Raw genomic sequence first — 16,700 nt, 5'->3', positions numbered from 1 at the left:
ACTGTATCTTCTTGGGTTGGTGTTTAAGGTCTGATACTGGTTTTTGAGTTGGAAGGCCTTTGTGGCCTTCACTGTCAAGCCCCAGTAGCTGCTGGATGAGCTTAGCCCCTTAACCGCCATGAGAAATTTTTAAATATTTATGAGAAGCGCACATTTCTTTTACTTACATTTACTTTGCCATTAATGTCTAAAGAACGTCACACCAGGAATGTCTATAGCAAATCCTTTACTGTTCTTCTTTAAAAAATTAGAAAATGACATTGTGAAATATTTGTGTCAAAATTCCATATCAGAACTTTTATCATAAAAAGTTCACTCGTCATCAGCAGTTAAGGTGTTAATTCTTAGCAGCAACTAGTTGAGTTTGACACTTCTAGGAAAATGAAACTTTTGTAAATATCGCAATAATGCCCAGTTCTACATGTTGGACTTGCAGCAGACCTTTTGAAGTGTGCTTGAGAGGATTAAAACTATATGGAGCCAAAACCTAAGCTTACCAGCTGAGAGCTGCTGACAATTTCTTTAAATTACAAACCCTTCAGTACTTTAAGGCAGTCAATCTGACAATGTATTCTTGTCTTCCAACTTGTTGCTGGTGCTCTGATCACAAAAGTTTGATATTGCTGTGCCACAATCACAAGTTACACACATTTTTCTTTTCTTTTCGGAAATGGCAAAGGCTAAATTTCTGCCACAATGCCATGCCTCAGTTTACCAAAAGTTCTGTCAATAATTTCAGTTTTGCTGTAGAAACAAAGCCAAAATTGATTGCGAAAGCTTTTTATTTTGACGGGGTCGGGGGGGGGGGGGGAGGCTACCTACTGGGCAGCACTATATATCTGAGAAATGGTTTCAACATGCTTAATTCAGCAGTGGAAATCGTCAATCACAGGTGATCAATTTGAACAGGTGACCACACAGTGTGGGCATTTTCATTGAGTGGATGGTGCCTCTATTTTTTTCTTCATGCATACACAGTCAAAAACTTTTTAGGTGGTCTGCCTAGCTGAAAAGAAAATGCTGCAGTTCCCTCTCTCTATCTCTTTCTCTCTTTTTACAGTAGTGTTTAGCTGAGGATTGCTTAGCTTGTAGTGCATAGCCAAATAAAGAAATGTAAAGAAAACAAGCATTTGGTGATCCCGAAGGGCCTGTTGGTTTGTTACATGTACGTGAGAAGTTGGATCATGTCTTACCCCTCCTCTGGTGCAGTGATTGGAACGACCAGTCATGTTGGGCAGAAGGTTCTGCGGGATGTGCTGTTCTGTCTGCAGGGTGTCTCCAGCAGCTTGGTGCAGTTTCATGACTTGCCACTGGGTAGTTTCACTGTTGACCCTGAGGTAAGTCATGGCTCTCAATACCTTCAGTAGCAATGTTAGCTCTGAAAGTGGCTTTACTGTTGGGTGCGCTATACATAGTTATTGACTGAGAAGCTAGTAATTGGCTACTCACCATGCAGGCCACTACTGGCATTTATTGGTTTACGGTTGTGATGTTTTGCAGCAATAGGAAGTGTCAACAGACATTCTTAGGCAATGAGGTGGCTGGATAAAGATAAAGTGCTATAGCTCAGAACTGCATTTTTACATTCTTTGTTTGGCTTTTGGGTTTGGAGAATGTATAGATCTTCTTCAGGCATGTGTGGACACCCTGCCCTGCGTTGACGACGAGGACCTTCTCCCTGTTCTTCAGTTCCAAAAATCTATCCTCAATGCAATAAGCTGCGTACTCTTTAGGTGATCTGCCAAGCTTTCGTGTTCCCTTCTTCCAGCACTCCCAACTGGAATGACCGGGCTTTCTGCAATACCATATAGACTCATGTGAGGGCTGCACCCTTGTAGAAGCCGCACCCCCAACTTCGCAGCCCAAAATATGGAAAAAAATATTTCAGTGAAGATGCAATCGCGTTTGGCACCCCGATGCCATGCGTGCATTAGCGAATTTTTCAAGCATACTTCCGAGTGCCGCTACTAAATGGCGAGAGCTGTGCATTGACCTCTGGTGCAATGGTACATCTGGGGTGTGCACAATTTTGACCTAAAGGTTCGGTCCCGTGTAAGGGCTGCACCTTGTCAAAACTGAGAAAAAAAAAATCTGCGGCCCTCACACGAGTCTATACAGTATTCACAGGATTTTCCTTTGTCCCCCTTGTCGTCATTGGAAACTCTGCAGTTCTCGGCGGTATGACCCGAGAGTGAGCACAAGAAACAACATTTGTCTTGTTGGGTTCTCATTTCGCATGGTGGCGGAGTGTCGCCTATCTGGCTAGCCTGGTTTGCAAGCGTTTTGGACTTCTCTGTTGTAGAAGCGCGCTCCAAAAAGTTGTCCCACCCATGCACCTCTGTGTATTGTTCAGCCCTTGCCACCATGTCTGTGACTGAAGCATCAGTCTTTTGTCTGAGGAACAGGTCGAGGGGTATAGCCCAAGTATTTAGAAATTGTTCCTTCAAGATTAGCTTAAGGAGAGCCTCGTATCTATTTCTTGCGCCCGACAATTTCATCCACCACTCGAGAAAATTTTGGGGGTGCGTGAGAAATTGCGAATGTGTCTCATTGTTACTTGGCATAGCTTTTAAGAATTTCTCACGAAAGCCTCCTTGCTGAGGTGGAAGCGGATCATAAGAGCCTTGTGCAACTTGTAGTCTATGCAATCTGAGGCCACCATTCGGCTGAAAACATTCAGCGCCTCGCCACTCAGGCAGAGGCTTAAAGCTGTCGCCCAGTCTTCGTGGAGCCACTTTTGTCTTTGTGCAACGCACCCGAATCATCTAAGATACGCATCCAGGTTATTGCGCTCCTCATTAAAGGGCGGCATGAACTTGTGGCTTACGCAATCTGGTCTGGTGTTCCCAGACCTACCCTCTGGTCCGACTGCAGAGTGGCCTGCCGTAACACCAAAAGTTATTTTTCCTTTTCCTTAAGCTCTCTTTCCATCTCCTGCATTCTAATCTTTGACTGTTCTCTAAGTTGTTGCATTTCATACTGAGTGCGTTGTAACCATACGCGCCCGGCATTGTGCTCCTCTTTTCGTTTGTTCCTTCCCCTATCAACCAAATCCTAAAGCTCTTTTCCTGCAATACCCAATGTTTTGCGCTGCTCCATGAGCTTCTCAAAAGTCGTTTTGTCCATTGTTACAAAACTCTGCACAATTAATATAAATACCTGGGCTGCTACACACTGAGTGCTTAAAGAGTTCCGTCAGTCCTCGCTGACACCACCACATGGTTGACCACTCCTGTCGTGGATGCCAGTTATGTCACACGCTTGGTAAGGCCACTCAGTGTCCCATGACAGTGTCTCGGCAATGACTTGCAGGCTTCTGTCTGCGATACCCTAAAAGGCCCCCAAGTGGTGAGCCATGATTTTGTTTTTCAGTTCAACAGTTGACTCACACGAGGTGCACATGTGGCGATGTCATGGAGGAATGACAAACTCAAAGCGGACACTGATATTTGCGTATTCGGGAACAGCAAAAGCATTTAATTAAAACAACAGAGCGAGATCATAAAACAAAGGAAAAGATCGGAATGCGCCACAGGAAAAACAAAATAACACAAGAGCTTAGAAATAAACTCTACACGAGAGAAAAAAAAAATAGAAAAAAGGTGAATTATTTTACGAGATGGAAGACAGCAAATTATGTGTGTGAGAAAAAAGAAAAAACATGGCCTTATATGTAGATGTCTAAGAATGGGTTACCTGCGCCACATGGGGAAGCCGGACTAGGCCTACGTATAGTGCGACGCAGCGCACACTATTCTGGTCGAAGTTATACATGAAAAACAGAAGGGAAAAAAAGATTCTGTACGAACCAACTAATTGTCCATCTGCTGGTTCTTGCATACAGGAGCCGACTAGACATTGAAGGTGGACTTGTGACTTGGGTCGACAACGATAAGCCTACGAAATGGTTGTGAAATCTGAAAACACCCATGTAGTTAGATTTAGGTACACGTTAAAGAACCCCAGGTGGTCAAAATTATTCCGGAGTACCCCTCTATGGCGTGCTTCATAATCAGATTGTGATTTTGGCACGTAAAACCCCATAATTTAATTTTTCATTTAATTTTAAGAAAAGGGCGATGCCTCAATAGTGCCATTGTTGTAGAGACGGGTGTGGAGTAGCAGGAAAAGAAACAAAAGAGACGAATGCGGCAAAGAAATGCAGCAAAAGGGGCCGTAGGGCAGGTTCTTGACCGAAACATCTCCCTTATAGAACGGATGGGAAGGAGGGTACGTAGGGACACAAGCTGTTTGTGACAGAGAACAATAAATATATCGCTTTTGATTTCTAAAGGTAACAAGAAAAATAAAGCATGAAAGCATCACTTCTGATTTAACTTGTCAAAACTAGGCCTGTAAATAATTGCCATGCTTATTCCCCCAATTTTGAGCAAGCAAGAGCCACTGCCATTCGGCTCGTCATCGCTTTGAAACTGGAACATGGAAGCAACCGGATGAAACCTGAATGGAGTGACGATCTTTACAGAAGCAGTAAGATGATGTTGCATTCAACTGGCAGCTTTCAAACACTCTAGAGTGCTCTCGCGGGGTGGTTTACATTTATTTGGCTGGTGAAAAGTGAGCACTCAGAACACATTGGCCTTATTCATTCAGTGTGCCGCACTCAATCTCAGAGTAGTCGGAGGCGCTCTTACCTTGGAGCAAGCAAGGTAGTGCAGCCGAGGTCCAACAGAATCTTGATTATGTGGCCCCTCCGATTTATCTGGGAGCAGCTGAACGTTTGCAGGGGCAGGCATTTCCTGGCTCTAATCTCAAGAGGGCTCCAAATCGTTGCAGACCGAGTTTAAAGTGTGATAGAAACCAGCGAAATGTACTGTTGTTACAAAATGTGCTGAAATGAAACCATGAATTTAACATATCAGCTCTACCTGCAATGCTGTCCACTTGGCAGTATTGTCCAGATTTTTTGCGTATTTACTCACTCACCGCAGTGGCTTAGTGGCTGCGGCACTGTGCTGTTTCATGCGGTTATTGGTTGTTCCTACCACATCGTAATATAGGTGTAACGTAAAAATACCCATATGTTGACATTTCACAAAAGGTGTTAGAAATTTGTTGGAGCCTTCCATGAGGACATTGCCTCATAGTCTTGGTGTAGCTTTGAGACGTAAAGCCTCATAATTCAGTTCTTCATTTATGTCACTGCAAAACAGCACTGTAAGCTTCAGACATGTGTAGGGTTGTACAGTAATGGTGCCAAACCTCATGACCCCCCAGCAAAACCAGAGTGGTGGCGAAATGATAGTGTCTCCCTCGTATGCGGTAGGTACTAGGTTCGAATCTTGGTACCGCTAGAAACCCGCCATTTTTTTTTCTAATGTGTATAGACATACCACGACCTTGCACTCGGTTGCTTATATACGTTTTTATCTTGAAATGGGGCCCTATAGAGATTTATGAAGGCCTCTGCGCGCCCCTTCTCCCACCACAGCTTCAGTGAAATAGTTGAGCATCAATTCGAGTTGAGTGAGAGGCAGACGAGTGCTGCCGCCGGGCACCAACCGGTAAAACGGGTACTAGCGTGCTCCCAGCCAGGTGCTCGGTAAATATGGGAGTTCCAGATACTTGGAAGGGCACTGCTTATTCGGAAGTTGGCTGCATGGGACCGCCAGACTTCGTTTTTTCAATTTGTTGGTTGTTCCGTTTGTCTTGCTTCTTGCACAGCAAGCATAACGGTCTGTATGAACCTCTCACAAGCAGCACTACCCAGGAAAGCCGGACATCTGGTTTTGGGGATGGTTTGCTCCCATCTTATAATCTGGTGGGTGTCCGGCTGTGGGGATCGAACCACGCACCTCCTGCAGCCAAGCGAAGTGTTCTACTCACTGGGTCACAGCTGCAGCTTCTGTATCCAACCTCCTCCGGTCAACTTTGCTACTGAGCAGCACCTACAAAGACAAAGAAAGCTTTCAACCATGTAAAAGTGGCTGATCTTTTTCCTTTTATTCTAAACAAGCATTCTGGACTATATGGTCATCATAGTTGAAGGTTCTGTATGAATTTTCATGACCTGGAGTTTTTTAGTATGCACCTAAGTCATTGTACATGGTCTAAAGCATAATGCAGTACCTGTGATCAAGAGTCAAAACCTCAGCTGAATCCTCAGTAGTGCAACACCACAGCCACTGAGCCATTGTGGGGACTCCTCAATTATATAGGCACGCTTTAGGTAAAACACTTAATTATTACAGGAGAGTAGGCACTCACACTTGCCATTTTGCACCTTTGAATCTATCTGCACATGTAGCAAAGCTAAAAATTTGTCTTTTTCTGTCATCTGTGTGTTCTCTTACAGCCCAAATTGGAGTCAAATTTAAGCAATCCTTCCTTTCCCCTACTGCCACCCATTTTTTTTGTGTGCAAATCCAAAAGGGTTGGTTTGCAATTAACAGAATACTCAACATCAGCACGGTTCTGTGGATGATACCAGCATGAGTTTTTTTACCCTTTGCCATAACTTTCCATTAGACACACACTTAAAGTATGCTGGTGAATGTTGCGCAGTGTCAGCTCTCGGGTCCACAACGGCAGATTGTGCGGAATCTGGCTGTGCTCGGGCGGCTGCGCATCCTGGTGGATGGCTTCTGCCGACCAGAGACGATGAGACGTGGGCTTCTGTGTGAGGCCTTTGTGGGAGCCTTGCAGGCTGAGATGGCGGAATACTACCGAATACTCGCACTGCTCGACGCTCAGGTGCCACTTTACTGTGCTAAGCTTCAGAAGTGAACATTGTTTTGCATTGTTGACCACAATGAATTTTTTTGGCCTCTGATGTATCTATAGCCCTGCACTACAAAACAAGATACAGTAGAACCTTGTTCATACGATCCTGTTTCGTATAATTTCCTAGCGCCTGCGTTCGCGATTGAGAAGACTGAAAACGACCCAATACAGTTACTCTCCTTTTTTACCAGTTCATACGTTCCCGGACAGCACCATCCTTTGGCACTAGTGTTCAGAACATCGCCAAACTGCAATCATTTGATATGTTTTCTGGCCGCTAGTTCTCATGTAAACAAGAAAAGGCAAGAGTCGAGCGCGATAGAAAACAGTAGCTGCTCCCGACAGCCGCTTCCCCGCTGTACTGATCCGCGCGTCTCACGAGAAAATGTCCGCGCACACTTGGTTTCTTATTCTGGTATCAGCAAATATCTTCCCTATTGCGATAAGAGTCTTCACCTATGTCTTCCACAGTGCATGTGTCGTAGTGCCGTTGGAAGCATACTGCACCTTTTAAAAGGTGATAGCCCAAACGCGCTGCCATTTCATGTTGCAGGTGGCAAGTAGAGAGCGTTACGTTTCGCTCAGGTTGCACCGTAGGTATTGTATTCCGTTGTTGCCCGCAAGCTTGATCTTGCTTTTGTTTTGCAAAGGAAAACAACAATGTGTGATTGAATGACAGTGGTCGCTTGGGCACATTAGCTCCATCGCACATCAGCGTCTCATGCTGCAATGATTCGTTATGATTCGTGCCGAGTGGGCACGTCAAAACTTCTTGCCGAAATGCCATGGCCCACTTGAAGAAGCTGCAGACCCAGGCTGGACTTGAATGCAAACGTAAGCTTGCCAAAGCCGGAAAAGCCTTGGGCCACTCGACTCCCGCGAGCTCGGTGTGCGTCAGGGCTGGCATCTTGTGCTGCAACGATTCGTGCAATGCTTCACATTACTTTGATGTCAACTATATTAAGTCTGCCAATTTTTTAAGTGACTTCAGATAGTATGTTTTCCTGGTTAGTACGTTTTTTGCTCACGTTGTTGGTCGTTTTTTTTTCTCCGAAATGTATGAACGAGGTTCTGCTGTACCTTGCATAGTCTCCGTAGTTGCTTCAAGTAGCTGCATGGAAGTTGTCTGAATGTTTCTTCAACTGTTATGACAGTCATTTGGAACTAAAATGGACTCTCTTTAAATGGAACTACAAGGGACCAGGGAAATTGGTTCCGTTTGTCAGGAGTTCCATTTACTGAAAGGCAAAGCTGAATATAATTGCATGAATACAAAAGCAACCAACCATGTGGATGGGGTTGCGTTTAAGAGTCAGTTTCGTTTAAGCGATTTCTGTTTATCGAGGTTCCACTGTAACTGTAGCAATGAAGAGTCCTAGTGTGGTGATATTTCTCCTTAACCTAACATCGCTGTCACTTCGAAGCTGGGCTCTGTTTTCGACATTGTGAGCACTATCATTGCAGTAAAAGAAATCCTAAAGGGGTACCAGTTGTTGATTCCAAGACAGTGGCATCAGAAAGTGATTTCAGAGGAAACATAATTAGGAGTATTTAGTAAGCAACATGAACACATTACAGAGATCTATAAGGGCACTGGCTATGCAACATACGTACTAGTTAGGTAAAGTACTCTAAAACCTTGTTAATTGAACTCCCGTTAATTCAGAGAATACGATAATTCACTCATCCTCTGGTGCTAGCAGACATGTGCAATATCTAATGGCATCAAACTTTCATTAATTCGGACGTATTTGGCTGCGGGCCAGTTAATTCGGGCAAACCTAAGAGCAGAGCAAGTGTGGAGCACCGCAAATGCACGACCTAAATGAGCAAAGGCGGCACAAGCATCCAACCTAAACGAAGCAGTGGATCGTGTTGGCCACGTGCCTTCAGAACTGCGCAGTCAGCATTCATGATTGTGGCGTCAATAGCAGCCACAGTTTTGTCCGTAGCAGATGCAGGAAACAGTAGTTTCATTTTGACTCAGTGCATGTTGGCTGCATGCCTTCAGAATTGTGTGGTCGCCGTCCATCTGTGGTTGCATCGATAGCGACTGCTGTTTCGTTCACGGCGGTTGTGGCAAGCAATAGTTTCTTTTGACTCAGTGCAATGCGCAGGCGATACCGTGGCCCACACGCTGGCATCAAATCCGACAGCTACATTGTAATGTGAGATGGACAATCTGTTGCTGACCAGCTCACTGGTGAAAAAAATAATCAGGATGTGCACGCGGTAGTGAAAAACATGACTTGGATGAAGACGCGATCTTTGTGTCATGCCTGAAATGTTAAAGAAGCCACAAGGCATTCGTCACTGCAACTGCTAATCAGTCACGAGATGACGAGAATTGCAGCTTCTGAATGCTTTTGCGCAAAGTAGAAACAGGATTTGCTGAATCATTTGATAAATAAAATCGAGTTAATGTATTAAGCATTTGTTTATTGTTCTCTTGGTACTCTTGATAATTCAACATTCACTTAATTCGTAGATTTATTCAGCCCCATGAAATCCGATGAAATCCGAATAACCAGGGTGTTACTGTATACCACAAGCTATGCACACAGTGTTACCACAGACTATACAGATAGTGTGCCTCATAGTGATGAGTGCCTAAAGGCAGGCTTCCTAACTAAAGAAGAAAGTATACCACATACATTCGAGCCATGTATAATGGCATCAAAGCAACGAGGTAATCACGGGGACAAGTCGAAGCAACATTTCATTCATTCCCCCCCTCCCCAAATAAAAGAAAATAAATAATAAAAAAAGAAAAATAAAGACGTAGTTTTGCCAGGAAGGCGGAGCATTGATGGCAACAGCAAAGAGACAACTACATGAAGTTAGGTTCCTATTTTTGTCAGTGTCTCGCACACTCAGGCAAAGATCACTCAATCACCAAGAACGCTTCTCATCGTGCCTCAGAAACTTGAGATTATGTGACTGCCAACACTAAACATGTAAGAACAAAATGCGCATGAGGACACCAATCACCTCGGCTCGGCCTTTGCACTTGCTGAAGATTACCCCCAACATACTGTGCGGGGCCTGCCTAGGGGAAGATGCGCATGCTAGGGGGATATACGTTTCTGCAACCCCTCCACTAGCGCATGCTTGATCAGATTGCCGCACATTCATTCCCCATCCTTCTTCCGCTGAAGGACTCTTCAGCTCTTAGTCTTCTCCGACTGCTCCGAGCTGCTGCGCACCCTGCGGCCTTCACAAGTTGTTACGCAACAAGTGTCACAGCACTGTTTCCTGCATACTGTGTCCCGGCCATGCACTTCAACGACCTTTTTGCCGCTCAAACTTTTCGTGTTCAAGGCTGCTTGCAAATAAGTTTGCCCTCGGCTGGCATTTTATAGTTTCTTTTTGCTAGATTCACCAGCCATACGGGCTCCATGTATGTGTTTGAGATGGCCAAATGCTGTTAAATTAAAACTGTCACGAAATTATTTCATTAAATTGGGAAGGAAAATGTGGAATTTTCAATGGAACTAAGAGCAGGAAATAAAAATAGTTTGTTACATCGCAAATTTGGTTAAATTGAGGTTTGACTGTAAAACTGGAACATTTATTCATCTTTTATGTGAAAGAAGTAACTGCTGTAATCAATACATTTCTGTCTGTAATTTATGCAGCGATAATCACGATGGCAAAATACTAATTGCATTTTCCCTTTAACAGTGGACCATACTGTAGCTAGTGTCCAGTATCGAAGACCATTTTCATTCCGTATTGACGGCATTGCTTTTAACTCTTGGCCATTGTTACTCAGATAATTACTAAACTGAGCCTTTTTTCTGAAACACAGCTGAACCCCTCTGAAGGAAACGCCGGTGCTTTGACATTGCCTCGAGTGGTAACATGGATGAGCAAGTCCATGACCAGATATCGTTTCCTGGGTGACCTCGTGCAATTGTGTGCAGGTAGGGATCAAGAGCATCCTAGCAGTGGATGCGCTCTGGTCAGTACTAACCTGCAAGGCCAAAACTTGAATTGTGATGAATGAACTCGAAAGGTAGCTAAGGACTGTGCAGGAAGCAGTGGATTGTAAAATGGTGCGCATGAAATTGAGAGAGGGAGACAGCAGTGTGCCTTGGAGACGAATCGCAGGAGGCTGATATACTAGTTGAGATTAAGCAGAAGAAAAGCAGTTTGGCAGTTCATGCAGTGCATAGAACAGATGACAGGTGTTCTATTTGAATAACTGAATGGGAGCTAAGGCAATAGAAACATTGTAATGGGTAGTAGAGGATTAGATAGAGCAACAAGATTATCGTATAGACTCGTATAAGGGCCATGTTTTATTTTTTCACAATTTTGATGAAGTGCAGCTCTTACATGAGTCTATGCGGTAGGTAATTTGCAGGCATAGGGTGAGGTTTGCTGATGCAAGATGGGGATAGGTGGTTGATCGTAGAGAAGTCGTTGTCCTGCTGTGGGGCTGTATGAGCTCATGATGAGGATACATTCCAAGGATTGTGGCTGGTCAGAAAAGTGAATATTGAAAAAGGAGTAAATCTTTTTCTTTAAAAAAGAAAAAGTACAAATGCCAGTCAAGATGTAAACTCTGAAATGCCAGAGTTGCATTTCCAAGTTTCAGTTGTCGGCCCCAGATTAATTTTAATGATTCGACTATAGTTGTTCGTAGACTATGTAGATGCATGTTGTACCTTATAAAATATGAAAACCAAGAAAATAATATATGTTTTAAATAAAGAAGATATACACATTTTCTGATCTCAACCACTCATTCTGGAAAACAGAGTTCTTTGAACAGATCTTCTATCACGTTTTCATCAGAATCTAAGAAGAAATAAGAAAGGTGATTTTAAACACCACATCCTCTCTTAAGCACCTGAGGTTCTTCTGTCTGTACTTAAATTTAACTGCATGAGCATTTTTGCAATATGCTCTCATCATAATGCTGCTGCCGTAGCTGAGTCAGCAGCACCAGCTATGGGAGCAGCCCTATGCTCATCAGAACACCATAGCCACAAAGCTGCCAGGTATTTTTTTTCTTTCTGCCATATTCAAGTACTACTACTACTACTACTACTACTACTACTACTACTACTACTACTACTACTACTACTACTACTACTACTACTACTCCAAGAAAGAAAAACCTTGGTATGTCAGAGGCATGACAATATAGATACTGTAATACTGTAATGCACCGAGAACAATTGAGTGGAACGAGACAAGGATGACAGTTTCTCTGTCATCATTGTGCGTCGTGTCCTATCGTGGTTTAGTTTTACTCAGTTGTACTCGGCACATTACAAGACAAATGAACACCACCTAACCCACTTTCATGCTTTACTCAGTATAAACCAGTAATACAAGTGCCTCCACGTTTTGTGTCCAGAGCTCAAGGGTGGCGAATTAGCCAGCCGACTCCACGGATGTCTAGCCAATGGGGATCCCGAAGTTAGCGCTCTTGCACGCAGACTCCTTATTGCGGTGAGTGGCAGCACTTTTTCTTTAATGTAGTCACGTTTTCGAGATGTGACCATGATAGCTGTGAGTGACAGTGGGAGGTATCTCTTTACAGCTTGGAGCAAAATGACCAAGTGAATTTAGTTCAGCAAGTAGATGACTCCATAAAAAATTATGCAGATCCAATGTACATCCTGAAATCTATCTGAAGAAAATCTTTTGTGAAGCATTTAAAACAAATACTACAAATTTTGCCATTTCATTCCTGTGTCTTTGGTGCAAGGGAAGCTGGTGCATGCGTATGTGCTCTTGGGCACCTATGCTATGCTAGGCAATGTGACACACACAGCGGTCATCTTAAAGAGCTATTGGCACGATAGAAGTATATGTGCGATTGCGGCACAATAGTTAAAACATCGGGCACATAATTAGTCTTTCTTTTTTTTTCTTTTCTTTTTTTTAAGTGTGGGCTATTTGGAAAGACAGCTGCAGCATCCAACAGCCATGGTCAAGAAAGACCGAGAGCGTTTGCAAAGCTTTGCTTTGAAACAAACCAGAGTTCTCCCAATAGTGGGCTGTGGGGAAATGCTGCCCATTCTTCCGGTTTGCCAATCACCGCTATGGTTGACCGCCCAACCGCTTTAAAGGGAGACTCGGCAATTAAAATGATCAATAAATCTGAAGTAGAAGTTGAGAAAATCATGTGTCTCTAGTTGACTATCAACAAAAATCAAATAGAAAATTAGGCTGTGAGAGGCGCCATCACACAACGTTTCACCCAGCTTTTCGTTAACGCAATGCTGTCATTGTTGTACTACCGTAAAGAGCAGAACGGAGCTTCAGATAGCCGGAGCACCGTATTTCATTGTGCAAAGCTAAAAATCACAAGAAGCAAGCGAAAAGGGGAAGAACTGGCTTCGTGATTCACTGCTGCTTTCTGTACGTAAAGAAGCGCTCCTATTGGCTAATGCAGCCGATATGCATTTGGACAGTGACGAGCTGTGCATTTCTTTATTCCGGTGACGTTTGACAATTGCAGTGGGCTGTATTGCAAGCTCATGTTCATTTCGATAATGCACCCAAAATTCAAAATAGTTTAATCTTCCATTTAAAATAGCTTAATCATCGCAACCAAAAAAACAAAGGTGAAAAACAATTTGTTTGCATGTTCCCATATTTGTCGTATTGACGAATCTTGATGCCATTGGAATTATTGGTTTGACCTTGAAACTGGGGCTCCTTGCTTGATTTAAAGACAAGTTTAGTGCCTCTTTTCGCTTGTTTTACTAGTGGTGTTGCAGGTGTTGCACCTCAATGGAGCACAAGATGAGACCAAGAGAGAACCGTTGGCATTTGTTAGCATCTAATGAAAAATTGAGATAATTTTAGCTTGTCACTTACTGTTCGTTCTGCCGAGTCTACCATATACACACAGCTTCCCAGCAGAAATTCTATTTGTGCTTGTTCACAGTGCTCATGCCGATTGAGCTAAGTGTGATGGTTCATCAATCGACTTCATTGTTTTTGCAACCAAACGTATTGTGCGTAGTTTGTGTATCTAAAGGCCCTCTAACCTGCTTGCAGGTGCACTGATATTGCCTCGAGTGTTCATATACCATATTTACATGATTGTAAGTCGACTCGAATGAAAGTCAACCCCCCTCCCCTCCATATCACGTGTTTCAGTGGGAAATAAAGGACATACCCGTGGGTGCATGCCATAATGAAAATTTATTAGTAGCTGTCATGGTCACTGGATTACTTGTATGCACTTGTGCCATCATCCTCACTAATGCTGCCATTTTCATCGCTGCTACGGTCCCACAGCACATAATCGTCCACTGAAATTCCATATTTTGCAAACAACTGCATCATGACATCTTGTGGAACAACCGCCCTTGCCAAGTGCTCCCAACCACACACAGCTCTCAGGAAGGCTCTTTTGACACGTCTAGTTGACTACAGTTTGCGGTCTTCTGTCGCCAGCCACTCCCTGTACTCGCGGGGGAGCAGGTCCTTAAAAAGGTTGTTCACGCCAACATTGACATCAAGTAGCTACTGCTGCCTCGTCAAGTCGCCGGGAATCACAAGTATATCTGTAAGTTCTTTCGGCAGCTGCGCTTTCACCTTGGCCTTGAGGTGGCCTCGAAAGGAGTGCAACATGAGGAGGTTGGGAACATTACCTTTGAAGGACGCCTTCGGCATCAGGAGCCACATCAGGCTATGCCATTCGATTACCGTGTCATCCGTCATAGAGCCCTTCTTGTTGACTCTCACAACTACACCTTTGGGAAAAAGTTCTAATGGCACTGTCTTTCGCTTGAAGACAATCTACGGGTGGAGCTTGGTACCATCTGCTAAGCATGAGAGCATGTCAGTAAACTGAAGCTTTTCATTTCAGTTTGTGAGGTTTTTCACCTCTCCAGCTCTCTTCACACTCACTGTCGTATTGTTTGTCATGTCGAAATAGATGGGAGTCTGATCGAACAAGTATTCCCGTTAGTTGCACAGCTTGAAGAAGTGCCTATAAAAGGCGACGACTTTCTCCTCATACTATGCAGCAAGTAGCTTCTGGCACACACTGATATGCGACACAGAGAGAAACCAGCCCCATTCACCAACTTCGATACCCAAGCCCTGCTGGCTCTGAAGTTTATCCTCAGTATTATCCCCGTTTCGGAAGCAACGACCCAAGCTTGTCTCATGAGCATGTTGCACCAGACTGGCAGGAACAGATCACGTATTTCAACTATGTATGCCTCAAGCTTGGCCTCCAGCTCCGGAAAGCACCCCGCTGGCAGAAACCTCTTCACTTGCTGTCCCAACTAAAATGTTTTGCCTCGCTACAGTCTCCGTTCCTGCACCACTTGTTCAGACATGTAGAACTTGCAGCCCCCCGTGCAGTTGTTTCTTTCTTTGGTGTAAAGAATCGCAGCCCTCTGGAACGCTGCCGTGAACGAGTGCAGAATGTCTGGTGGACCCGGAGCATTCATGACGATTGAAAAAGCATGACAGTAAGCGAGGAATGGCCGACTGCAATGGTTAGAGCCGTAGAGCAAACATAGAATTGTGCCGCATTGTAGTGCGCTGATATCTCGTTTGTCTCGCTTTTATTCATGGTGCATGTTGTGGTTTCGATTGTAAGTAGCCCCCCCCCCCCTCTTCAGATCCTCAAATTAAAACAAAAAATAGGTCAACTTACGATCATGTAAATATGGTAGTTGTTGTCATGAACTTTTGCTTCAAGTGGGCGACCCTTGATGAATATTCTCTGGAATAAACAGGTGCTTCAACCATGGTACAACATGCTTTGCCGATGGATCCAGACTGGGCAACTTGAAGATGTCCATCATGAGGTAAGAGGCTCTGTGCATTTTGCTCACTCGTACTGTCCTTTTAAGTTCAGGTTAGATTGTGTGTAACTAACCAGACATTCCAGATTTATAAAGCAAGAAAATTTGAAAAGGAGAAACGGCCATTTGTTCCCATTTCAAGCAAGCTAAGGTAGCATGGGGAAATGTGCTGAAAAAGGCACACGTGGAAGCAGTGAGAAATGACAACTGGCATTTGAAGCTTGAAGCATTGTTATCCATCATCATGGCCACAGTAGCAAAAAACAGTTTTCTGCTCAAATGCAACTCAATGATATGTAGATGTGGCAAGCTCGAAGTTTCCTTGTGCATTGTCCAGCATTACTTTGCTGAGTATTGTTTGTTTTACTGAATATTTATTGCTCTACGAGATGAAGATAAGCGGCCCCTTTATTGTTTGCAATGCTTTTCGTTCTTAGCGTGATATGCAAATTCATCTTTAAGCGGCCTGAAAGTTGCCTGGAAATGGGAATCCACAATTCACCAAAAGTCATGTGGAATTATGCATAGTCAAGGTGACTGCAGAAAGTTGGCAAAATTCAGTAAAAGCCAGCTCATGTAACACATTCAAAATGTGACAAAAGTGTAAGAAAACCTTGCTTGTCAGCAGCTGTAGTGATTGCATCCAGGCCACAGCACACAGCTTTAGCACAGTGAATAGCAAATCTTATTGCAGTGATTGAAATTTCTCTATATCTAGCTTGTTTACTGTTTACTTTACTTTACTGCTTACTGTTTATCTTTTACTGTTTTTCATAGAGCTTACTGCATCAGGAAAGAGCTGCTAAATGTCCGTGTTGTTTTGTGTTTCACAGTTCTTCATTGCCATGAACTCAAACATTTCCGTGGAAAGCCTTTGGCACGACAAGTACTACCTGCGCAAGAGTATGATGCCGTCATTCCTCTCTGAAGAACAGGCCCGGAAGGTGCGCTCACAAAATTGTCAGAATTGTCTATATTTTGCTTGTATTTGCTGCTTGCTCCTTGCAGGGGTGCATCTTACGAATGTGCGTTGATTATACACTCTTCCTTGTTTCTCCGACTGGAGGGAAATTTCGCTCCTCAGCTGAAGTACTCGCTGGTTCAGTTATGATCATGATTAATTAAGAAGCTGTCTAATAGCTGTTGGTGATTAAGCCCCTA

The 16,700-nt window shown here is 43.8% G+C and overlaps 1 protein-coding gene across 1 annotated transcript in view; it reads left to right on the top strand.

Moving 5' to 3' along the window:
* LOC142571771 (gamma-tubulin complex component 3 homolog) overlaps nucleotides 1–16,700 on the top strand; it is a 60,535-nt gene that overhangs the window by 5,554 nt on the left and 38,281 nt on the right. Inside the window, exons 7-12 of the mRNA XM_075680362.1 lie at nucleotides 1,210–1,337; nucleotides 6,526–6,714; nucleotides 10,556–10,670; nucleotides 12,116–12,210; nucleotides 15,471–15,542; nucleotides 16,373–16,483. Coding sequence (XP_075536477.1) covers nucleotides 1,210–1,337; nucleotides 6,526–6,714; nucleotides 10,556–10,670; nucleotides 12,116–12,210; nucleotides 15,471–15,542; nucleotides 16,373–16,483 — 710 coding nt within the window. The remainder of the gene's footprint in view (nucleotides 1–1,209; nucleotides 1,338–6,525; nucleotides 6,715–10,555; nucleotides 10,671–12,115; nucleotides 12,211–15,470; nucleotides 15,543–16,372; nucleotides 16,484–16,700) is intronic.

The sequence above is a fragment of the Dermacentor variabilis genome, chromosome 2, assembly GCF_050947875.1.
Source record: "Dermacentor variabilis isolate Ectoservices chromosome 2, ASM5094787v1, whole genome shotgun sequence".
NCBI lineage: Eukaryota > Metazoa > Arthropoda > Arachnida > Ixodida > Ixodidae > Dermacentor > Dermacentor variabilis.
Note: the sequence above shows the minus strand (reverse complement) of the source record. Positions and strands in the feature narration are given on the sequence as shown.